General features: G+C 46.0%; 1 protein-coding gene across 2 annotated transcripts in view; it reads left to right on the forward strand.

Annotated features, from left to right (window-relative positions):
* LOC118389055 (protein bassoon-like) overlaps positions 1 to 25,729 on the forward strand; it is a 125,191-nt gene that overhangs the window by 76,189 nt on the left and 23,273 nt on the right. Inside the window, exons 4-5 of one of the 2 annotated variants that reach the window (XM_052527358.1) lie at positions 4,873 to 5,715; positions 9,718 to 16,374. In XM_052527358.1, coding sequence (XP_052383318.1) covers positions 4,873 to 5,715; positions 9,718 to 16,374 — 7,500 coding nt within the window. The remainder of the gene's footprint in view (positions 1 to 4,872; positions 5,716 to 9,717; positions 16,375 to 25,729) is intronic. The other variant, XM_052527359.1, reaches the window with a different exon arrangement.

Below are 25,729 nucleotides of genomic sequence, written 5' to 3' on the forward strand. Positions count from 1 at the left end.
TGGCACGCTATACCCTATGTAGTGCACTGCTTTTGACCAGAGCACGGTACACTACACGGTACACTACATAGGGAATAGGGTAGGCACTTTCGGATTCTGTATCAGATATGTTGATTGGTCAGGCTTGGTGGCTATTGTTGTGAGTGGCTAATAGACCTTCAGTATTACAAGAGCCGTGTGCAGGGATATGTTAGCTTCGTCCTTGAAAAGTACAGACTCGTTCATTTTTCCCCTCTCTCTCTCGCCAAACCTTTGACAACATCCTTTTTTTCATCTCCTTCCCAGCTGGAGAAAATGGCATTTTCCAACTGCCCACTTAGATCAAAATGCGCTCTAAAAATCTCTAGATCTGACGGAAGCCAAATGTACGGTGTCCATATTATGAGTCTCAGGCTGTCCTAATATGGACACCATACAATTGGCTAACATCAGAACTGTTTCCCAGCTCCGTAACGTCATCGACTGATTATCCAGTTTCTGTTAGGTGTCCTGATATGGACACTGCACACATGGCAGTTGGGAACAGCATAATGCTGGTGTCGTGTTTCTTTTCATAACTCTAATGGTTCTATACATCGTGTCTAAATGATGTCTCTGCCTAGATCATTAGCAGCCATGTTGCACACAGTCCCTAATTAAACCATTACCAACCATGGGAAACATGCTGTAACTATCACCATTATTAGGAGGTATAGGTTAGGCTTAGTTTAGGCTATCATCATTAATAGGCTCGTCCTATCTGTGCAGTTCACATGAATAACCTATGTCTAGTAACAGTTGGATTTGTTTCGGTTAGCTAGCTAGGTGGTTTTGTGCAATTATTGTTTTATGGTCGACTATATTCTGATTGGCAGGAAGATGGATGCGCTCAATCTGCATCATTTGGTGTGTGCGGTCATCTCCGAACACAGTGAACGTGCTCCTTGCCGGCGCTTCTTGATTCCCGTTCATGTAGCGCTGTTAGATTTTAACATCCATCGGTATCCCTCTACTAAATGTGTGAGTCTCGGTGTGTTTGGAAAGGTGTGCCAGATATGTTTGAGAGAACGGCGTGTGTGCGCGTGTGCGCGTGTGTGTGTGTGTGTGTGTGTGTGTGTGTGTGTGTGTGTGTGTGTGTGTGTGTGTGTGTGGGGTGCTCAGGTACAACTCAGTGTTTCTGCACCTCATGTTGTTACACAACCAAAGCAGAGCACCCCCCATGGGGGCACACTGGGTTACTAATGAGCCTAGACTGGAGAACACAAGCAAGGAATCACACACACACACACACACACACACACACACACACACACACACACACACACACACACACACACACACACACACACACACACACACACACACACACACACACACACACACACAGCTCTAATCTTGTCCACCAGCCGGCTCTCTCGAACCGTCGGGTTTCATAGCGCCTCAGAACGAGGACTTGACTGGAAGTCTATGGCAGGAGCGGACGAAACAACCGCTGGTTTTAATTGGCTGATCTCTCTGTCCATTCACCATCCAGCATAACCCTTAGAACATCCTGCCGACATTGTGGACTTCAATGAGCGAGCAGCGCAAGTGATGCAAAGTATGCATCTTAGAAATAGCTTTCACATACGTGCTTTGTACGCCCCCGAACTCGATTGGGCTTCCCAAAAAAACAATATGGCCGTTGTGATCGAACGTTTATTGTGATTGGCGATTTTCGCCATATTTCAAAGTCCCATCTAATACGGCTGTAGCAGGCTCGCCCCCTCTCCTGCCTCGACATCAACCACACCCCTTTCAAGTCCCGCTTTGTTGTGCGGTTTTCACAGGTTCTATGCGCCTGCAATTATTTTTCTGGGACTGAGGTTGACACAGCTCTAACCTGTTAACAATCACTGTTCATGCACCTACAGCACAGTCTCACACTTGCACATTTACAATACAGGTGTACATTGACTGATAAACCCTTGCACACACTGACACCCCAAAAAGCAGGCGCATACCCCCGCACTGTTGTATTTACACAATCATACGAAACTCCAATACATTCACTGATTCACTTTCATCAGATGAGAAGGCCAAGGCAGAGGAGCTGAGTAGTGGCGAGAGTGGCACTCCCAGGCCTTATCGCTGGAGAGACTGTACCTGTCAACCGCTGTTCTTTGGGGCCCTCAGATTAACGTCCATATCATTCTGTTAGTCAGGAGCCTCCAGGGCCCATGGCCCAGACACACAGACAAAGTGACTAAATTATTTCCCTTGAATGTGGCACTTTTAGTTTGCTCGTTCCCTCTCTTTTTTTCATGATCAATTCTATTTCCTTATCTCCTCCCTCCTTGTAACATAAACACGCTATCTCCACACATTTTATGCAGGGAGCAGGTTGCAGGTAGAGTAACTCACTTGTGACTTGCCATTCCTCACGCTGCTGCTGCACACTCAATTCTGGAGTGTGACCAAAATCCGAACACATTTTTAGCTTAACATGTGACATTTAAAGTATGCTGCAGTGAATTATGGGAGCGTAGCAGTGGTGTCCTCCACTCTACGATGGGACCGTTTAATAATAATAATAATAATAATATATGCCATTTAGCAGACGCTTTTATCCAAAGCGACTTACAGTCATGTGTGCATACATTCTACGTATGGGTGGTCCCGGGGATCGAACCCACTACCCTGGCGTTACAAGCGCCATGCTCTACCAACTGAGCTACAGAAGGACACCCTTTATGAGCTTTATGCTGTGGGACTGTTCTGTAGTCTATTGTTATAGTCTTTATTTCCTCCTCTGAGGTTAAAGACGGCATCATAACAATAAAGGAGGGTGTCCTAATAGGGACACCGTATAAAGATAGGATCTATGGTACAGTGGTATCGATGGTAATCGGCTACAGAGGTGTTTATGAGGTTATTTGTTATCGCCTTGACGCCAACAAATACACGTTACACACAGATGCCATTTCTCCATGCCTTGAGGCTCTGGGCCCAGCTTCACAAGGCGTCGAAGAGTATGGCTGCTATCTAGGATCAGTTTAGCCTTTTAAATCATCAATGAATAAGATTTCATGGACAGGGAGGGAGGGGCCTGATCCTGGATCGCTTTGTGAATACGGGCCCTGGGCTACAAACATGGTGCCACCATCTCTCATTGTGCTTTTCATAACCTGGTAATAGAAGCATTTAAATGTTCCCGTTGATCTGAGAATAAAATATCTCCCGCTGAGACTGAGGCTGTCCTAATACGGACACCGTAGTTCTGTCTCATTGATCAGCTCTTTTAATCGGAAATGGAATCTGTTTCTGCTAATATCCTGTCTTCGATGGGTTTACACCCTTTTTTTCCCCCCTCAGGCAGAATGTCGACATAATCAATACCTCCATAGAGGTGTGGTGGCAGTGCATTGGAGACTATCTGGTTGTGTCCAAAATGGCACCCTATTCCTTAAACAGTGAACTGCATTTGACCAGGGCCCATAGGAATCAGGTAAAAAGGAGTGCGCTATATAGGAATATAGGATATAGGGTGCCATTTTGGATGAACCCCGCTGTTGATTGAATGTGAGGGGTGACAGTCTGTGTCTAACTCTCTGTTGATGAGTGTTATCTGCTCCGTGAAGGGCTGATTACGTCTGAACAGTTGACTGTGGAACTAATCGCAGTTGGGTCTCTGTGTCTCAACACTAATAACCATAGTGCTGATTTGTATTCATGCAGCGGCCGTCCTCCTATGTGCTTCAAAGCGCTTCACATTGTCTGGTGACCAAGCCTTCTCATGCAGATGAAAGGGTTGACTTCAACAACTACAGGGGTTTGAGTCCTTTAGCCAGCTCTGACCTAACCTGTCTGTGCTGTGGCTGCGGCTGCTGCTCGAAGTACCTGATCTGACCTCAAACACGCTTCTTCATAGGTATATCTTAGATAGTTTGCCCAAAATCTAGGAAGGAACATCTTTCTTGAACCGAGACTTTATCCCAACGGCCGGCTTGTTTTAATCGGAGGTCAATTTATCACAATTTCTGATCCTTTTAATCCGTCTTTGTTATGCTGGTCTTTGGCCTTATGGTGTGAGAGGGTGGCTATTTCTTTCATTTAGTAATGGTACCCTAAGATGCTTTTAGTTTTTTTTATACCCCTCCATCACTCCCTCTTTATCGAATCAATTTTTAGCAAGAGTAACCAGTCTTCATATGTGTTGACTCTCATATCAACATAAAGGTCAATGTTAAACAACTCCCCTGTGTTCAGAGTCAGTACACTCCCTGTTAAAAGCCTTGGCTCTCTGCCACCACTGTAGTCTCACTGTACAGTACTTTATTGCTCAGCCTAACCACATTGTTTCTACAGTATATTACAGCCATATGAAAGAAGAAGGACATAGTGGGACTGGTATTAATATATAGTGTACTACTTTTGAACAGAAAAAGTACACTATATAGGAAATATGGTGCCATTTGGGACGCAGAGGCAGTGTAAATTAGCAGCCTAAACCTTCTACCAGACAGCTGATTTATGGGGGAGTCGTGTTTTTACATATTTTTTTTCCCGGTGAGGAGGGCATGCTTCATTTGTAAGCGCTGCTGTGAGCACAGTGGCAGTGCAGACAGCTAGCTATTCCTGTCCTCTTCTATCTCAATGTTACTCAAGTGTACTTTCACTTTGTTTGACAATTATAGCACCTCTTTTCATCTTACACCGTCCTACTTCTACCCCATTATGTTTCACTATGGTATGATAAAGTCTATGGAGAGTATCAATGTGAACAGCATATATATATTTTAAATGTTTCGATCGTTGTGGAATAATCGTTAGTTTGCAGACAATGTTTGGTTTTATACAATCCTGTACCATGCAGTTTTCTAAATGTCGCTTTTTGCTCTGTCTGTGTTTCAGAATAAAGAATGGCTCTGCCTGAACTGCCAGACCCAGAGAGCTTTGTCTGGGGCCCTGGGAGACACTCCACTTCCTGCTCCTCAGCCAATGGGATCCCCACGGCACCCGGCTCCAGCCAATCAACCACAGGCTCAGCAGAGAGGGCCCAATCAGCAGGCAGGGCTACGGCCCACTGGTCCTCAACAGCAACAGAAACCACCGGGTGCCCAAGTAAGTGGCCCTCCTTTCTCCCCTGCCAAACAGGCAGGGCCCACCGCCCAAAGCAAGGGGCCTGCTCAACCGTCCCCTGCCAAGGCACAACCCTCCCCTGCTAAAACAGCCCAGCCTTCACCTGCTAAGGGTGAACCCTCCCCAGCCAAACAGACAGGACCCACCACCCAGAGTAAGGGTCCTGCCCAGCCCTCCCCTGCCAAGGGCGCATCCTACCCTGCCAAACAGACAGGACCCACCACCCAGAGTAAGGGTCCTGCCCAGCCCTCCCCAGCCAAGAGCGCACCCTCCCCTGCCAAACAGACAGGACCCACCACCCAGAGTAAGGGTCCTGCCCAGCCCTCCCCAGCCAAGGGCGCACCCTCCCATACTAAAGCTGCATCCACCCCTAGCAAGGGTGCACCCTCTCCTGCTAAGGGTGCACCTACCCAACCTAAACCCAACCAGAGTGTACCCAACAAGCAGTCTGGTAAGCAGCAGCAGGGCCAGGAGAAAACTAAAGTCACCACCAAAACTCAAAAGGAAGCAGAAGTCAAAGCCTCGCCCAAGAAGGGAGCACCTGAGACCATCACCACATCAAAAGATGAAAGGAAAAAACCTGCTGGAGACTCGCAGAAGTCAAAGCACCATGACGTGAGCGACCTGCAACTTCAACGTCTTTACCACTGTTATTGTTCTTGATTTACCACCAGAATTGTATTTACCTTCATTTCAGTCATTCTTGACAGTTGTCGTCGTCGTCATCATCTTCATCATCAACGTCATCCTCTTCGTCATTGTCATCATCTTCATCATGAAATGTTTCCACATATTGAATCATTTATTTCTCTGTCTATAATCTTGTGCTGAGCGATGAGTGCTTTCTGAGGTCGGTTTGGTTTCGGTTTGATTATAGAGCATTTTTCGTTTTTTGTTTTTTAATATTTTTTTAAAATTATTAAGTGACATTAAAATGATTTCAGAGCTTTTTAATGGATATTTCAAAGCCAAAAATAGTGAACATTCAATTGCTAAAACATTGAAAATACTGTCAGCTCCACATTGGCTAAACATCAATAGAAAAATATGAAATTGCTATGAAATAATAAAATATTCCAGTTGTGTATATTACATAGTTTATATTTGAAAAAAAAAAAAAACGTTGGTCAATTCGTTTTTTAATAACCGGTCAATCACTCAGCATTACTATCATCATCATCATCATCACTGCCATCATCATCACTATGATCATTACATTATATCAAATAGGAGGCTGCAAGTAGTCTACCAATTAGAGTGTTGGGCCAGGAACCAAAAGGTAGCTAGTTCGAATCCCTTAGCCCACTAGATGAACAAAAATCGGTCGGTGTGCCATTGGTACTTAACCCTAATTGCCCCTGTAAGTGGCTCTGGATAAGAATGTCAGCTAAATGACTAAAATGTAAATGACCACCACTGCTATAATCATCATTACAACATATCATTCTTATCCCCCTTCCCCTCGTCATCTCTATCCCCAAGCATCAGCTGTTTACCATGCACCAGGTTTGGTATCTTTTACCTCTCTTTTTATTTCACCAATCATAATGTTAAGCCTGTGTTATCTTTAATATGGTCATCTTTCTCTGGCATTGCGATCGTGATTAATCCGTGTTATTAACACGCAATGCCCTGTTTTTATTTATTTATTATTATTATTATTTTATTTTTTACTTCATCATTATATTTTGATCAACTTGTTCATTTATTTCCGTCATTCTTCAACTGTATTGCAGTGATTGCATTGGGAAAATGTATTGTACAAGCATGTAACAAAAATATCATGTTTTTTTCTTTGTGTGTTGTTTTGTTTTTTTTGTCGTTTTTTTTGTCACTTTTATCTCAAGCTTTTTATTTAGTCATATTTATACAGTGTCGTGAAAAAGTATTTGCCCACTTTCAGATTTTTATCTATTTTTGCATATTTTTGATACTGAATGTCATTTGATCTTCAACCAAAACTTAATATTAGATAAAGGGAACCTGCGCTTACAAATAACACAAAAGAATATACTTATTTTATTTATTTTATTAAGAAAGGTATGTGTTTGGTTTTCGTCAGACATAATGGTACCCATCTGGCCCAAAAAGTTGACTCAGGTTTGCCAAAAAGCACCTGGAAGTACCTGGATCATCAAGACTCTTGGGAGAATGTTCCTATGGCCAGATGAGTTTAAGTATAACTTTTTGGACGACATGGGTCCCGTTATGCCTGGCGAAAACCAAACACTGCATTCCACAGTAAGAACCTCATACCAACGGTCAAGCATGGTGGTGGTCGTGTGATGGTTTGGGGATGCTTTGCTGCCTCAGGACCTGGACGACTTGCCTTAATAGAAGGAACCCTGAATTCTGCTCTGTATCAGAGAATTCTACAGGAGAATGTCAGGTCATCTGTCTGTGAGCTGAAGCTGAAACGCAGCTGGGTCATGTAGCAAGACAGTGATCCAAAACACACAAACAGTGTTGTTTGGACCAGTCAAAGTCCAGACCTAATCCCAATTGAGATTATTATTATAGATTTTTTTATTTAACCTTTATTTAACTAGGCGAGTCAGTTAAGAATAAATTCTTATTTACAATGACGGCCTACCCTGACCAAACCCGGACAACGCTGGGCCAATTGTGCTCAGCCCTATGGGACTCCCAATCACGGCCGGATGTGATGCAGCCTGGATTTGAACCATGGACTGCAGTGATGCGTCTTGCACTGGGATGCAGTGTCCTTAGAGCACTGCGCCACTCGGGTGCCCAAAGTCCTGCCAGATGTTATGGCAGGACTTGAAACAAGCAGTTCATGCTTGAAAAACCACACATGTGTGTGGACTCCCGGCCACAAACCTGAACCTATAGGGGAGGGTCCGTGAGGGCATCTACCCTTGGTGGCGGCTCTGGTTCTGGACGCAGCCCCCCCTCCTTACGCTGATCCCTTTGCTTCTGTGGAACCGGACCGTGGATCAGCTCGTCGCTGAAGACTCTAGACTGCAGCTCGTCGCTAGAGGCCCCGGACTGGGGACCGTCGCTGGAGACCCCGGGCTGGGGACCGTCGCTGGAGACCCCGGGCTGGGGACCGTCGCTGGAGACCCCGGGCTGGGGACCGTCGCTGGAGACCCCGGACTGGGGATCGTCGCTGGAGACCCCGGACTGGGGACCGTCATTGGAGGTTCCGGACTGGAAACTATCGCCGGAAGCCCTGGACTGGGAACTGTCGCCGGAAGCTCTGGCCTGTGGAGGCGCACTGGAGGCCTGATGCGTGGTACCGGTACAGGTGGCACCGGGCTGATGACACACACCTCAGGGCGAGTGCAGAGAGGAGGCACAGGACGTACTTGACTATGGAGGCGCACTGGAGGTTCTAGAGCGCAGAGCTGGCACAACCCTGGATGCTCACTCCAGCCCGGCAAGTGCGGGAAGCTAGCACAGGGCACACTGGGCTGTGAAGGCGCACTGGAGACCTTATGTGTACAGGTAGCACCGGGCTGATGACATGCATCTCAGCACGCCCACACTGCAGCGCTCTCAATGCCAGCACCTCTCTTCTGAATCTTTTGTCGAGCTCCTCACTCGACTCCCTGACTGGCTCCATGTGCCCCTCCCAATTTTTTTCTTGGGGTTGACTCTTGTGCCTGCTCCCTTGAGCTATCTCCTCATATCGTCGCCGTTCCACTTTCACTGCCTCTATCTCCTCCTTAGGACGGCGATACTCCCCGGGCCTGCGTCCAGGGTCCTTTTCCATCCTGGATCTCCTCCCAAGTCCACTCCTCCTGTACACGCTGTTTGGTCCATTTTTGGTGGGATCTTCTGTCATGATTGTCGTATGAGTGAGACCAAGGCGCAGCGTGGTATGCGAACATTCTCTTTTAATGAATGAAACACTTAACAAATCAACAAAACCAACAAACGAAACGTGAAGCTATACAATTTAGTGCAGACAGGCAACTAAACATAGTTAAGATCCCACAACACAAATGAGGAAAATGGCTACCTAAATATGATCCCCAATCAGAGACAACAAACAGCTGTCTCTGATTGGGAACCATATCAGGCCAATATAGACGTACTAAAACCCCTAGACATACAAAAACCCTAGACATACAAAAACTAGAGTACCCACCCTAGTCACACCCTGACCCAACCAAAATATATAGAAAAACAGAGATATCTAAGGTCAGGGTGTGACACTCAGGTTCCCTTTACCTAATATGAGGTTTGGTTGAAGATCTGATAACATTCAGTACCAAAAATATGCTAAAATTTTGAAAATCAGAAAGGGGGAAAGTACTTTTTCACGGCACTGTATGTATTACATTATCTGTTATAGTTGCATGTGCTTTGATGATTGAATTCCTTTCAATGTAATTAGTCTCTTGTGTCTTGCCAGAATCGTAATATATCCTGTATAAGCTCCATTGCTTTAATTCCAACCCCTATCATCTGTGAAACAAATGCTCATAAAAGTGACACTACCGTTGAATTAGGTGAAACGATAGGAAAGAAAGGGTGCGCTGATGCCTGTAATAGACTTTTTGCTATAGAAACAAAATAAGTCAAGGGGAAAAAGGACTGATGCTAATATCGCCCTCTGACCTCTCTCTCTTTTTTCTCTCTTTCCTTCAGTATTCCAACAAGTCCAGCACACAGAGCCTCAGTGACACGGGCTACTCGTCAGATGGGATATCCGGCTCCATGGGCGAGATCACAGGCCAGATCCAGGAGGATCCGGGGTTGAAGCTGAGTGAACGAGGCCCCTCTAGCCCCTCTGAGATAACCAAGCTGGAGAGCTCCATGCGGCCGCTGCTAGAATCAAAGTCCAAGGAGGCTGCAGACCAGGGCCGGGGGAGGCCTCACTCTCTGTCCATTGGCCAGGACGAGGAGTACAACTCGGATGGGGAAGTGTCGGACGATCTCAGCTCAAAGCTGCGACACGACTATGTGGAGGACAGCAGCGAGAGTGGTCTGTCCCCCTTACCGCCCAGGCAGAAGAAGTCCCATAAAGAAATGACAGATGAGGAGTTCATGAGGAGGCAGATCATGGAAATGAGTGCTGACGAGGATGAGATGGAGGAGGAAGAAGGGTACGGCTACCAGAAAACAAAAAACAAAAAGGATTTGGGGAAGGAGAAACGACGCAGCCTCACCCACCATTCCAGTAGTTTTGAAGAGGACACCAAGGGCGCTGATGGTGAAGAAGACGAAGGTATGATGGCTTCCCAAGGAGGCCTGCGGCGGTTTAAGACCATCGAGCTGAACAACTCAGAGCATGACCTCAGAGAGCCAGAGCTGGAGATGGAGAGCCTGACTGGATCACCAGAGGAGCGGTCGAGGGGGGAGTATTCCTCCACCCTACCTGCCACCACTCCCAGCTACACCTCCGGCACGTCCCCTACCTCTGTGTCCTCCATGGAGGATGACAGTGACAGCAGCCCCAGCCGCAGGCAGAGACTGGAAGAAGCCAAGCAGCAGAGGAAGGCTCGCCACCGCTCCCATGGCCCACTCCTGCCCACCATTGAGGACTCATCCGAGGAAGACGAGCTGAGGGAGGAAGAGGAGCTTTTGAGAGAACAGGAGAAGATGAGAGATCTGGACCTGCAGAGGATCCGCAGCACAGCCAGGAAAACTAAGAGAGACAAAGAGGAGCTGAGGGCCCAGAGACGTAGAGAGAGATCCAAGACTCCGCCCAGCAACCTCTCTCCCATCGAGGATGCATCCCCAACAGAGGAGCTGAGACAGGCAGCAGAGATGGAGGAGCTCCACAGATCCTCCTGCTCAGAGTACTCCCCTTCCATGGATTCAGAGGCAGAGGGCTTTGAAATGATGGGCTCTAAGCTCTACAAGTCAGGAAGCCACCACAACCTACCCACGTTCATGTCTCTCTACTCCCCCACTGAAAAACCTACTGCCACTTCACCGTCTGACAAGACACTGAAAAGTGCAGAGGAGGTTTATGAAGAAATGATGAGGAAAGCAGAGATGCTGCAGCAGCAGCAGCAGGGACAGCCAGGAAGGCCAGGTCAACAACAAGGAAGTCCACAAAGGCAACCGGCTGGGGCACCTCAGCCTGGCAATAAACAACATCTAGACACTGGAGCTTCCCTAACACCTGGCTCCAGCCCCACACAGATCTCTGCACCTGTTTCCTTCTCCTCAAACGACCCACGTGGGTCTGGACGAGGGATCCCCCAAGGAATCAGTGTGACACAGCATCTATCGAAAGAAACCCAAGACAGGATGAGGACGCAGACTGCCAAAATAGGGGGTGTTATCCCCCCGGCAGCTGGAAGACCAGGTACTCATGGACCAGCACAGGGGGTGCCTCTTCCTGACCCTGGAGTGCCCTCCATCGCATCCTCCCTCTTCTCCTATTTTAAAGGCCCCAGTCCTCCTGTTTCCCCCGCTCCCTCTCCCTCACAGAGCCCCATTCATTCCCCGTCCCCACGACCCACGGGGCCTGGGGTGTCCCCACGACCCACAGGGCCTGGGGTGTCCCCACGACCCACGGGGCCTGGGGTGTCCCCACGACCCACGGGGCCTGGGGTGTCCCCACAAACCACTGGGCCTGGGGGGTCCCCACGACATTCTCAACCTGGCGCTGGTGGCCCAACCTCCCCAATACCGCCACAACAACATGGAGCCCAGACGCCACAAAGATCAGCGTCGCCACGCCTTGCAAGACAACAGTCCTCCTCCGACTCACCAGTAATGGTGATAACTCTGGGCTCTCAGACAACCACCAGTTCTGCAAAGCCTTTAACTGTAAACTCTTCCACTTCGCCCCTGTCCTCGCCAACACAGGGTATACGTCAGCCCATGTATCAGCAACATACTCCTTCAACAAGCTCCCCAACATCCACACAAATGCACCCACTGCACCAAACCCCTCAACCCGGTTTACAGAGGCCCCAAACTGCAGAGAGGGTTAATGTTGGTATGAGCATGACAATGACAACCACAGCTACCACATACAGTCGTGGGTCAATGTCAATGGAAAATATCTCTCTATGTAGAATCTCCAACGTTCCAGGTACCTCTAGGGTCGTGGAGCAGGGCCAAATTCAAATGCATCCGACTGGACCTGCATCTGTGGTGGACCTGAGAGCACCAATGAAGCCTGCCCCAATCATCATGACTGACCAGGGCATGGATCTAACGTCTCTGGCAACTGATACAAGGAGGTATTCTCTCGATGCTGAACAACCACCCAGCCGTCACACAGCGGTGCAGGACCTGAATGCAGCCATGAACCTGAATGCACAAGAGCAGCCGCATGTGTCTGCGTCCACTCCAACAACAGTCACCGTGGCAGCCTCCATGTTTATATCTCAGCCGAAGGGGCATCCAGTGGTTTACGGAGATCCCCTTCAGAACCGTATGGATCTGGGGCAAGGCGTGGGATCAGCAATGTGTCTTACACAAACTAAGACACCCATCACTGACCCGTCCATTCCTAAGATTGATGCATGTCTGGAGGATTTGGGCATCCAGCAGCAGCAACTCCAGATGCAGCAGCAGAAGCTCCTACAGCAACAACAGCTCCTCGAGCAGCAGCTCCAGCAGCACCAGCAGTCCTCTTTCGCTCGCTATAACCTAGCAAACCAGGTCCAGCCGCTGTTGCTGAAGAAAGACCTGGTGGTGAGCCAGACAAGCATTGGCATTGCTCAGCCTGTGGTCAGTGTCAGTGCAATTCCTAGAGTATCTCCCTTACCTCCTCAGCCAGTGTCTGTGGCTCCACCTTCCTCTAACACTCTGCATGACTATTGTCAGGGTGGGCTTGCTTTGGAGTTGAAGAACAAGCCCACGGTCATGAACCTGTCCACGGGAAAGCCTCATGTCATGATGGTCCAACTGGAAGACCGCAATACATCTCAGGTGGCCACAGTGACTCAGCTGGTCAAAGAGCCTCCTCCTCCTCCCCAGGTCCTGGATCTCACTGGTGGACAGATGCAGAAACCAGAGAACCAAGTGGCTTGTTGTGACGTTGTTTACAAGTTACCCTTCGCTGGTAGTTGTGCAGGGAACTTAACTCAGAAACATCTTACCACTGAACCTTCCCAAGTCACCCTTCCACCCCCTGCCCCACATTACAGTGTAAGCCAGCAGCAGCAGCAGCAACAGCAGCAGCAGCAACAGCAGCAGCAACAGCAGCAGCAACAGCAGCAGCAACAGCAGCAGCAGCAGCAACAACAACAACAACAACAGCAGCAGCAGCAACAGCAGCAGCAGAAACAACAACAACAACAACAACAACTTCAACAACAGCAACATCATCATCATCAACAACAACAACAACAACCTGGAAATAATGGCTACCAGACATCAAGCATGCAAGGAGCACCAGAGGAGCTTAAACCAATGCAGGGAGTCCCTCCATACCCTATACCCCCTGGAGGGAGACTTCAACCTTCCATGTCTGACACCAATCTGTCTAATGCAGGGCTTCAGTACTATCAGAGGACTGACCCTGGGGACTTGGCTGTGGATCTGAGCACCATGAATCAAACCTACGAAGGAGGATATCTTGGCATGGGTGCGCAGTATGGATCCTACACAGACTTGCGTCATGAAGGAGATGTTACAGGTCCTCCCTTACCCCTGCGAAGATACGGCTCCATGTCCAACATCAACCAAGACTACGGCTATGGTCAGGCAGGTTTACCGGACGCCAACCTGGCACAGTATAGTGCCACCACTGCCAGGGAGATCAGCCGAATGTGTGCAGCTCTGAACTCTATGGATCAATTTGGTCAACGGTACAGCAACCCTGACATGATGCCGTATGGTGCTGGAAGAGGAGCAGGCCCTGCAGCCAGGCTCAACCTACAGCAAAGTTTAGCATCAATCCGAGCCAACCTACTCTATGCCCCTGACGGCAGGCCCACAGCACACGGCCAAGCCCTAACCAATCTGATCAATGCCAGACAAGCAAGCATACGGGCCTTATATCCATCTGCAATGAGAGGAGCTGATGGCATGACATACTCCACCATCAACAGCCCAATAGCCTCTACCTTGCCAATAACCACCCAACCTTCCTCTGTTCTGCGACCCATGCCACGAGGAATATACCGACCTTACCCTGCAGGCGTGACTGCTGTACCACTGGCTAGCCTCACTAGGTTGCCTCATGTGACCCCAAGGATGCCTTTGTCTACACAGGGACCTTACGGTTACGCTTCTCCCAACCAGTTTCCTACAACAGCGGGTGTTCCTGGAAATGTACCTGACACAAGCACCTCCACCCAGGAAGCACCTGTCTACCTTGGGAAGCCTTTGGAAACCGTCACTGTGCACACAGCTGCAACTTTACCACCAGCCCACCCGGTTTCTCATATGGGTGGACAGATTGTACAAACTACTGCAATGGCAATTCAGTCTGCAAACCAACAGACCCCCCAAACTCATATCCAAGTGCAGAAAGTTACGACACACCCCCTTACACAAACTCAAATGCAAGCCCAAATACAGCAACAAATGCAGTCCCAAATACAGCAACAAATTCAAACTCAAATGCAACAAATACCAACTCAAACTCAAGCTTTATCCCTGACTCAAACCCAGTCCCAGCTAATAACTCAGCCTCAGCCCCAGGCTCTAGTGCAGCACCAGACTCAGCTGCAGCCCCAGACCACACTCCAGGCTGCAGCAACCAGCACCACCATTGCTACTTCCGTAGACCCAGAGCTAGAAAAGGTAGAAGAGCGTTTGAGACAGCAGCAAGAGCAGATGCTGCAGATGGAGCGAGAGCGTGTGGAGCTGGAGAAACTTCGGCAAATGCGCCTGCATGAGGAACTGGAGAGAGACCGCATGGAGCTCCAGAGGCACAGGGAGAAAGAACAGATGTTGGTGCAGCGCGAGATTCAGGAGCTGCAGACCATCAAACAGCAAGTCCTGCATCAGCAGCAATCGGAAAGGGAGACCCAGCTGGTCATGCAGAGGGAACAGCTAGCCCAGCAGAGGATGCAACTGGACCAGATCCAGTCGCTGCAGCAACAGCTCCAGCAGCAGTTGGAGGAGCAGAAGAGGCAGAAGACTGCAGTGGTGGAGGCAGCAGCTGCAGCCGCAGCAGCCGAGGCAGCTGCTGCATCGGCAGCAGCAGCTGCTACAGCCACTACTGCTCAAGGGTTAGTAGTTGGAGGAGGAACCCCACAAGGTTTCATCATCTGTGACCAGAGTGGTAGGGTGATTCAACAGGAGGGCCAAAGTGTGCAGTTCTGGCAACCTCACATGGAAGGGCAGGTGGTCCAAACAGTGGTGACCCCAAGGCCTATACCTAGCTCTGCCTCTGAGATGTCCTTCAGAAATAGTGAGGATCAGGCGGAGTCCAGGGTCATGAAGAAGCGGAACTCCATGCCTCGTCTTAGGGACGAAGCAGAGGAGGAGCCAGTGAGGAGGATTGCAGATAGCTGCGTGCAGACGGATGATGAAGATGGTGAGGACAGGTATATGAACCGTAGGGGCAGGAGAACCAGGCGCATCGCTGACTGCAGCGTCCAGACAGATGACGAGGATCAAGCAGAGTGGGAGCAACCGGTCAGGCGCAGGAGGTCACGCTTCTCCAAGCACTCAGACTCTAGTGCGGAGGTCAAATCCGACGGAATCTCCAAAGTGTCCTCCTCTAGCATAGCCATTCAGACCACCAACGACTCCTCATGCCAGACTGAGACAGACCAGTTGGGCAGGGTCTCACCTGCAATCCACATCACTGCGGCTGAGACAAACAAGGTGGAGCTACTACACTACATCTCTGCTCCTGAGAGAACCCATAAGGGTGAGAGCTTGGCCTGTCAGACCGAACCAGAGGTCCAGTCTCAGGGGGTGGTGGCCCCTCAGCTCAGTGTCCCCACCACCATCAGCCCATACTCCACCACCATGCAGATGGTAGGCTCCACCCCATCTCCTCCCCAAGGAGTGGCCAAGTTTGAAAGGAGGAAACCGGATCCTCTGGATATCGGCTACCAAGGCCAGCAGCAGAACGAGTCCCCATCTCGCCAGCCTCCCAAGTCTCCTCAGGTGCTGTACTCCCCTGTGTCCCCACTGTCACCCCATCGGATGCTGGAGACCACCTTCACCTCCCAGGAGAAACTCAACAAGGCGCACGTCACACCCCAGCAGAAAGCCTTCACTGCCGAGTCCCCTCAGCGTCATCAGAGCCTCCCCAGGCCCATCAAGAGTGTGCAGCGCTCCATGTCAGACCCCAAACCCCTCAGCCCCACCTCAGAAGACCCTGCCAAGAACAGGTTCTCACCGTATCATCAGCAGGCCCTCTCCAACAGTCAGGTATGTAATAAGTTGCGTTATTATTTCACTTTCACTTCAGTAACATTAAAACCCTGTGAGAACCCCGATTGCAAAGATGAAACAGGTCCTACCCTGCAAAAAAATATACTAAATATATTCACGTCACCAAATAACAGATTAGAACACACTGTTTTGCAAAGGTGGTCTACAGTATCCTACAGTATCCTCAACAGGACTCTCTGGCGTAGCACCATAGTGTAGCCGGAGGACAGCAATTTTCCGTCCTCTTCTGGGTACATTGACTTCAATACAACACTTAGGAGGTTAATGGTTCTCACCTCCTTCCATAGACTTACCCAGTAATTATGACGACGTCCGGAGGAATCGGAGCTCTTGCAGCATGGATTGACATGTTGTCCACCCAATCAAAGCATCAGTGAATGAATCTAGTAATACAAGCATAAGGTACAGATAGATAGCACTCCAGGGCATAAAATGTGTTGAGTAGTTGACTCAAAAAGAGAGAAAGACAGTTGAGCAGTTTTGAACAAATTCATTTCTTAAAAAGTTAAGGAGAAGCAGCAGACAGAGAGCTACAGTGCTTTCAGAAAGTATTCATACTCTTAATTCATAACTTTTCCACATTTTGTTGTTACAGCCTGCATGTTAAATATATTTAATTGAGATTTTGTGTCACTGGCCTACACACAGTACCCCATATTTTTTTTGTTTTTAGAAATGTTTACAAATGAATTAAAAACGAAAGCTGAAATGTCTTAACTCAATAACTATTCAAACCCTTTATTATGGCAAGCCTAAATAATTTCAGGAGTAAACTTTTGTTTAACAAGTCACAGAATTTGTATGGACTCATTTTGTGTGCAATAATAATGTTTAACCTGTTTACCCTACATATATAATTATCTCCCTCAGTCGAGTACTGCAATTCAGACACAGATTCAACCACAAAGACCAGGGAGATTTTCCAATGCCTTGCAAAGAAGAGCACATAGTGGTAGTCATTAAATACCCCTTTGAGCATGGTGAAGTTATTAATTACACTTTGAATGGTGTATCAATAGACACAGTCACGACAAAGATACACACGTCCTTCCTAACTCAGTTGCAGGAGAGGAAGGAAACCGCTCAGGGATTTCACCATGAGGCCATTTAAAGAGTTTAATGACTGTGATAGGAGAAATCTGAGGATGTATCAACAACATTGAAGTTACTTCACAATACTAACCTAAATGACAGAGTGAAAAGGATGCCTGTACAGAATACAAAATATTTCAAAACATGCATCCTGTTTGCAATAAGGCACTAAATCTCTATTGCACTGCACACTGCCCTTTTCCACCACTCCTGTATTCCCTGTTCACTCATGACTGCACGGCCAGGCACGACCATTATTAAGTTTGCAGATGACACAACAGTGGTAGGCCTGATCATCGACAATGAAAAGACTGCCTATGGGAAGGAGGTCAGAGACCTGGCTGTGTGGTGCCAGGACAACAGCCTCTCTCTCAACGTGATCAAGACAAAGGAGATGATTGTGGCCTACAGGAAAAAGTAGACTGAGCCCCCCCATTCTCATCAATGGGGCTGCAGTGAAGCAGGTTGAGAGCTTCCAGTTCCTTGGTGTCCACATCACCAACAAACTAACATGGTCCAAGCACACCAAGACAGTCTGGAAGAGGGCACGACAAAACCTATTCCCCCACAGGAGGCTGAAAAGATTTGGCATGGGTCCTCAGATCCTCAAAAGGTTCTACAGCTGCACCATCGAGAGCATCCAGACTGGTTACATCACTGCCTGGTATGGCAACTGCTCGGGCCTCCGACCGCAAGGTACTACAGAGGGTAGTGTAAACGGCCCAGTACATCACTGGGGCCAAGCTTCCTGCCATCCAGGACCTCTATACCAGGCGGTGTCGGAGGAAGGCCCTAAAATTTGTCAAAGACTCCAGCCACCATAGTCACAGAATGTTCTCTCTGCTACCGCATGGCAAGCGGTACCTGAACACCTAATCAAATGGCTACCCAGACTATTTGCATTGCCCCCCCCCACTTTACACCGCTGCTACTCTCTGTTGTTATCATCTATGCATAGTCACTTTAATAACTCTACCTACATGCACATATTACCTCAACTAAACGGCGCCCCCCGCACATTGACTCTGTACCAGTACCCCCCTCTATATAATCTCACCATTGTTATTTTTCTGCTGCTCTTTAATTACTTGTTACTTTTATCTCTTATTCTTATCCATAAACTGCATTGTTGGTTAGGGGCTTATAAGTAAGCATTTCACTGTAAGGTCTACCTACACCTGTTGTATTCGCCGCATGTGACTAATAACATTTTATTTTATTTGATTTAAAGTATAACTGCAAAAAATGTAGTAAAGAAATCCAACACAACACATCAATAGGTACCACTCTTCATATTTTCAAGCATGGTATTGGCTGCATCATGTTATGGGTATAGAGCTAAGTACAGGCAAATTCCTAGCGGAAAACCTGGCTCAGTCTGCTTTCCAACAGACACTGGGAGACAAACTCACTTTTCAGCAGGACAATAACCTAAAACACAAGGCCAAATATGCACTGGAGTTGCTTACCAAGACGACATTGAATGTTCCTGAGTGGCCTAGTTACAGTTTTCACTTAAAATGACTTGAAAATCTATGGTAAGACTTGAAAATGTCTGTCTAGCAATGTTCAACAACCAACTTGACAGAGCTTGAAGAATTAAAATAATAATGTGCAAAATTTGTACAATCCAGGTGTGCAAAAATCTTAGGGACTTAATTAAGATTCAATTAAGAATCAAAGCTGAAATCACTGCCAAAGCTGATTCTAACATGTATTGACTCGGGTGTGAATATTTATTGAAGTTAGATATTTATATTTTTCATTTTCAATATAATTGCTTAAATGTATTGAAACATGTTTTCACTTTGTCATTATGGGGTATTGTGTGTAAATGGACGAGGTCAATAGGGTAGCCTAGTGGGTTAGAGCGTTGGACTAGTAACCAGAAGTTTGTGAGTTCAAAACCCCCGAGCTGACAAGGTACAAATCTGTCGTTCTGCCCCTGAACAGGCAGTTAACCCACTGTTCCCAGGCCGTCATTGAAAATAAGAATGTGTTCTTAACTGACTTGCCTGGTAAAATATATATATATTTTTAAATAATACAAATTCAGGCTGTAACACAGCAACATTTGGAATAAGTGAAGGTATGTGAAGGTATTAACTGTTAAACTGCTTGCTGTACAATGTACTGGGAAAGGGGGATAACTAGTCAGTTGCACAACTGACTGCATTTAACAAAAATGTTTCCTTTGCATTTAACCTAGCCCCTCTGAATCAGAAAGGTACTGGGGGGCTGCCCGAATCGACATTCATTGGCCACCCGGGAAGCAGTTGTTGGGGGTTAATTGCCTTGCTCAGAGACATTTATAGGAGTAAAATCATTGATGTGTATTAATGTGATCGTGTATGTGTCTCTGATTGACTACATACGGTAATGACAGAAAATTGACAGGTATAATCACAGTGCTTGGAGAGGAAACATTCAATGTGCCAGAGGCATGAGACGTGGCTTCAGTTCATGTCAGGAGAGATTCCTCACAAGTTCTCAACTGGCAGCTTCATTAAATAGTAACCGCAAAACACCAGTCTCAACGTCAACAGTGAAAAAGCCATATCTCAGACTGGTCAATAGAAATAAAACATTAAGATGGGGGAAAAGAACACAGACACGGCAGAGGCCAGCTTCCCGGAGTCGCCTCTTCACTGTTGACAATGAGACTGGTGTTTTGCGGGTACTATTTAATGAAGCTGCAGTTGAGGACCTGTGAGGTGTCTATTTCTCAAACTAGACACTCTAATGTACTTGTCCTCTTGCTCAGTTGTGAACCGGGGCCTCCCACTCCTCTTTCTATTCTGGTTAGTTTGCTCTGTTCTGTGAAGGGAGTAGTACACAGCGTTGTACGAGATCTCAAGTTTATTGGCAATTTCTCGCATGGAATAGCCTTCATTTCTCAGAACAAGAATAGATTGACAAGTTTCAGAAGAAAGTCCTTTGTTCCTGGCCATTTTGAGCCTGTAATCAAACCCACAATTGCTGATGCTCCAGATATTCAACTAGTCTAAAGAAGGCCAGTTTTATTGCTTCTTTAAAACCTGTTAATCCTACACCCTACTTTTTCGAACATTCTATTAAAAATCGTGCAACATTTCAGCGTCCTGCTACTCATGCCAGGAATATAGTATATGCATATGATTAGTATGTGTGGATAGAAAACACTCTGACGTTTCTAAAACTGGTTAAATCACGGCTGTGACTATAACAGAGCCTGTGTTTCATTGAAAAGCGCAAGAAAAACTGATCACTGAAAACTGGAAAAAGTATCAATGCGCCACTTGCATGTATTGTTTATGGGAAACCAAATTACATGGGGCTGAGATTGCAAGTCCTACAGCTTCCACACGATGTCGCCAGTCTTGTCAATTGACTGGGCTTTGTTTCTTGGTCAAACGAGTAAGAGAGAGCCCATTCTTTCCGGTCTCCGACAAGATGTTTTGGATGAGAAATTTTCGTCCATGAGTTCAAGACGTGGAGCTATTGAATACACATCGCCCCGTGATCAATTTGATAGATTATTAACATTTACTAATACCTAAAGTTGGATTACAAAAGTATTTCGAAGTGTTTTGTGAAAGTTTATCGTCAACTTTTTTAATTTTAAATCTTTTTTCCTGTATCACACACTTTTCATAGATCGATATTTAGGGTATATATGGACCGATTTAATCGAAAAAAAGACCCAATAGTGATGTTTATGGGACATCTAGGAGTGTCAACAAAGAAGATCTTCAAAGGTAATGAATGTTTTATATTTGATTTTTGCGTTTTGTGTAGCGCCGGCTATGCTAATTATTTTGTTTACGTCCCCTTCGGGTATTTCGGGGTGTTGCATGCTATCAGATAATAGCTTCTCATGCTTTCGCCGAAAAGCATTTAAAAAAAGACTTGTTGGCTGGATTCACAACGAGTGTAGCTTTAATTCAGTACCCTGCATGTGTGTTTTAATGAACGTTTGAGTTTTAACGAGTGCTATTAGCATTTAGCGTAGTACATTTGCATTTCCAGATGGCTGGATGGGACGCCTGCGTGTCGGGTGGAGTTAAGAGGTTAATGAGGACACCAGTTTTCAGCTGTGCTAACATAATTTCAAAAGGGTTTTCTAATGATCAATTAGCCTTTTAAAATCATAAACTTCGATAAGCTAACACAACGTGCCATTGGAACACAGGAGTGATGGTTGCTGACAATGGGCATCTGTACACCTATGTAGATATTCCATTCAAAATCAGCCTTTTCCATCAACAATAGTCATTTACAACATTGACAATGTCTATCCTGTATTTCTGATCAATTTGATGTTATTTTTAATGGATTTTCTTTCAAAAACAAGGACATTTCTAAGTGACCCCAAACTTTTGAACGGAAGAGTATATATATATATATATATATATATATATATATATATATATATACACTTCTGTTCAAAACTCAGAGGCACTGAGTTTGAATGACTTCAACTGTATATATATAGTCATTAAAACTCGTTTTTCAACCACTCTACACATTTCTTGTTAACAAACTACAGTTTTGACAAACTACAGTTTTTTGCTTGACATCATGGGAAAATCTAAATAAGTCAGCCAAGACCTCAGAAAAATAAATTGTAGACCTCCACAAGTCTGGTTCATCCTTCGGAGCAATTTCCAACAGCCTGAAGGTACCACGTTCATCTGTACAAACAATAGTATGCAAGAATAAACCCCATGGGAACACGCAGCCGTCATACCGCTCAGGAAGGAGACGCGTTCTGTCTCCTAGAGATGAACATACTTTGGTGCGAATCAATCCCAGAACAACAGCAAAGGACCTTGTGAAGATGCTGGAGGAAACAGGTACAAAAGTATCTATATCCACAGTAAAACAAGTCCTATTTCGACATAACCTGAAAGGCCACTCAGCAAGCCACTGCTCCAAAACCGCCATAAAAAGCCAGACTACGGTTTGCAACTGCACATGGGAATGAAGATCGTACTTTTTGAGGAAATGTCCTCTGGTCTGATGAAACCAAAATATAACTGTTTGGCCATAATGGCCATCGTTATGTTTGGAGGAAAAAGGGGGAGACTTGCAAGCCAAAGAACTCCATCCCAACCGTGAAGCACTGGGGTGGCAGCATCATGTTGTGGAGGTGCTTTGCTGCAGGAGGGACTGGTGCACGTCACAAAATAGATGGCATCATGAGGCAGGAAAACTATGTGGATGGAAACAGTATGTGGATATATTGAAGCGTGTGTGAGCAAGGAGGCCTACATACCTGACTCAGTTACACCAGCTCTGTCAGGAGGAATGGGCCAAAATTCCCCCAACTTATTCTGGGAAGTTGTGGAAGGCTACCCAAAATGTTTGACCGAAGTTAAACAATTTAAAGGCACTGGTACCAAATACTAATTGAATGTATTAAAATGTCTGACCCACTGGGAATGTGATAAAAGAAATAAAAGCTGAAGTAAATCATTCTCTCTACTATTATTCTGACATTTCACATTTTTTAAATAAAGTGATGACCCTAACTGACCTAAGACAGGGAATTTTTTACTAGGATTAAATGTCAGGAATTGTGGAAAAACAGAGTTTAAATGTAATTGGCTAAGGTGTATGTAGACTTCCGACTTCGAGTTCTTAGGAAACTATGCAGTTGTCATGACGTTGGCCTGTGGGTAAGGTTTATGACCCCCCATGAATACCTTTCTCCCTTCCCTCTCTCTTGACTCTACAGAGGGTCTCTTGAATTGCCTTGGTTAAACAGAGAGTCTGGGAATATCAAACAAGTGGAGGGAAAGGAACCATATTTCGGTAATAGAACCAGTTGAAAACATGCGTTGGTACTTAATGAATATGATGTCAGTTTGGTTGTCATCTGAGACATTATGACTGATGACAGGACGACCTAAACTGTACAGTGGGGCAAAAAAGTATTTAGTCAGCCACCAATACTTATTGACCAAATACTTATTTTCCACCATAATTTGAAAATAAATTCATAAAAATCCTACAATGTGATTTTCTGGATTTTTTTTCTCATTTTGTCTGTCATCGTTGAAGTGTACCTATGATGAAAATTACAGGCCTCTCTCATCTCTCATCTTTTTAAGTGGGAGAACTTGCACAATTGGTGGCTGACTAAATACTTTTTTGCCCCACTGTATCTGGGAAAGTCTACACATTATAGTTATCAGATTCACATGGAATTCTTGTGCAATTCAAATGTTTAAATATAAAATTATTGGTGAAAAGATTAAACGTAATTTTAGCTTCCAAATGAGAGATTTGGGTTTTCATAAGGTTAGGGCTCTGTTCAATCACTGGCCCATCCCTTTGAATAGACATGGGCTATAAACTATGAAACACACCCTTTCAACCTCCACTATATAAGCCCTTGACGAAAATGTAACCTCCTGTTCTGGGTACATTAGGATGACGGTCCAATGTCAGAAGGATTCAGATAATAACTACAGAACGAAGCCAACCTCATCGTGAGCTTTTTTTGGTAATTTAGAATGCATAAGATTCTGTATTTACGATAGAGTAGCTGCCTACGGCCCGATAGAGACATCACTTCTTCCTTTGTTCTTCAGTTTTCCCGCTCTTTCACTCAAACCCAGCCCCCTTTTCTTTGTGTAACCAGCTGTCATATCTGTTCCCTTCCGCTAGGGACATTTTCCTTTATGACATAATTTGTAATCGAGGTATAATACATTCTGCATATATGTAATTCTGTGTGATTAGTTAGGTATTTAGTAAATAAATAATTAAACCCAATTTTGTATTGCTGATTCAACTTGCTAGCCTGGGTTTGTGAGGACCAATAATTTACAACTTTTAGATGAGACTGAAATAAGGTGACGATTAATATTGACGATTATATTGCTATTGATGTAAAATATTACTAGGTCTTTAAGAGTTTATACGGAGGATAACTGCTCTATAAATATTCTTTCCTGGTGCCCCGATTTTCTACTTAATTACATTTACATGATTAGCTCAATCAGGTCATATTAATTACAGAGAAAGGATTTTATAGAATAGCATGTCATATCACTTAATCCGGCATAGCCAAAGACACAACACAGTATTTAGTTTTTTTAATGTATTATTTCTTACATTGTTACCCCAGGAAATCTTAAGTCTTATTACATACAGCTGGGCAGAACTATCTGATATAAGAGCAATGTCAACTTACCAACATTATGATCAGGAATACGACTTTCCCGAAGCGGATCATCTGTTCGGACCACCACCCAGGACAATGGAGCTAATTTCAGTAGGCGATCCACAAGAACGACGCCGCAGAAGGGACAGATGAAGCGGCCAACTGGCCAGGCTCCGTAGACGTGCACATCGCACACCGCTCCCTAGTATACTACTAGTATACTATGTCCAGTTTCTTGACAACAAGGTAGCCGAAATTCGAGCAAGGGTTGCCTTCCAGAGAGACATCAGAGATTGTAACATTCTCTGTTTCACGGAAACATGGCTCTCTTGGGATATGTTGTCGGAATCGGTTCAGCCACCGGGCTTCTCCATGCATCGCGCCAACAGAGATGAACACCTCTCTGGGAAAAAGAAGGACGGGGGTGTATGCTTTATGATTAACGACTCATGGTGTAATCATAACAACATACAGGAACTCACGTCCCTCTGCTCACCCAATCTAGAATTCCGGCCATTTTACCTACCAAGAGAATTCTCGTCAGTTATAGTCACATCTGTGTACATTCCCCCTCAAGCAGACACCAAGACAGCCATCAAGGAACTTCACTGGATTGTATGCAAACGGGAAAACATACATCCTAAGGCTGCATTTATTGCAGCTGGGGGATTTTAACAAAGCAACATTGAGAACAAGTATACCTAAACTCTACCAGCATATTGATTGCGCTACGTACATGCGCAATACCTTTGGCCATTGCTACTCTAACTTCCGCGATGCATACAAAGCCCTTCCCCACCCTCCCTTTGGCAAATCCGACCACAACGCCATTTTGCTCCTGCTGTCTCATAGGCAGAAACTCAAACAGGATGTAACAGTGACGAGAACCATTCAACGCTGGTCCGACCAATTGGAAGCCATGCTTCAAGATTTGTTTTGATCACGCGGACTGGAATATGTTCCGGTCAGCCTCAGAGAACAACATCGACCTATACGCTGACTCGTTGAGTGTGTTTATAATGAAGTGCACTGGAGATGTTGTACCCACTGTAACTATTAAAACCTACCCTAACCAGAAACCATGGC

The sequence above is a fragment of the Oncorhynchus keta genome, chromosome 10 (assembly GCF_023373465.1).
Source record: "Oncorhynchus keta strain PuntledgeMale-10-30-2019 chromosome 10, Oket_V2, whole genome shotgun sequence".
Taxonomy (NCBI): domain Eukaryota; kingdom Metazoa; phylum Chordata; class Actinopteri; order Salmoniformes; family Salmonidae; genus Oncorhynchus; species Oncorhynchus keta.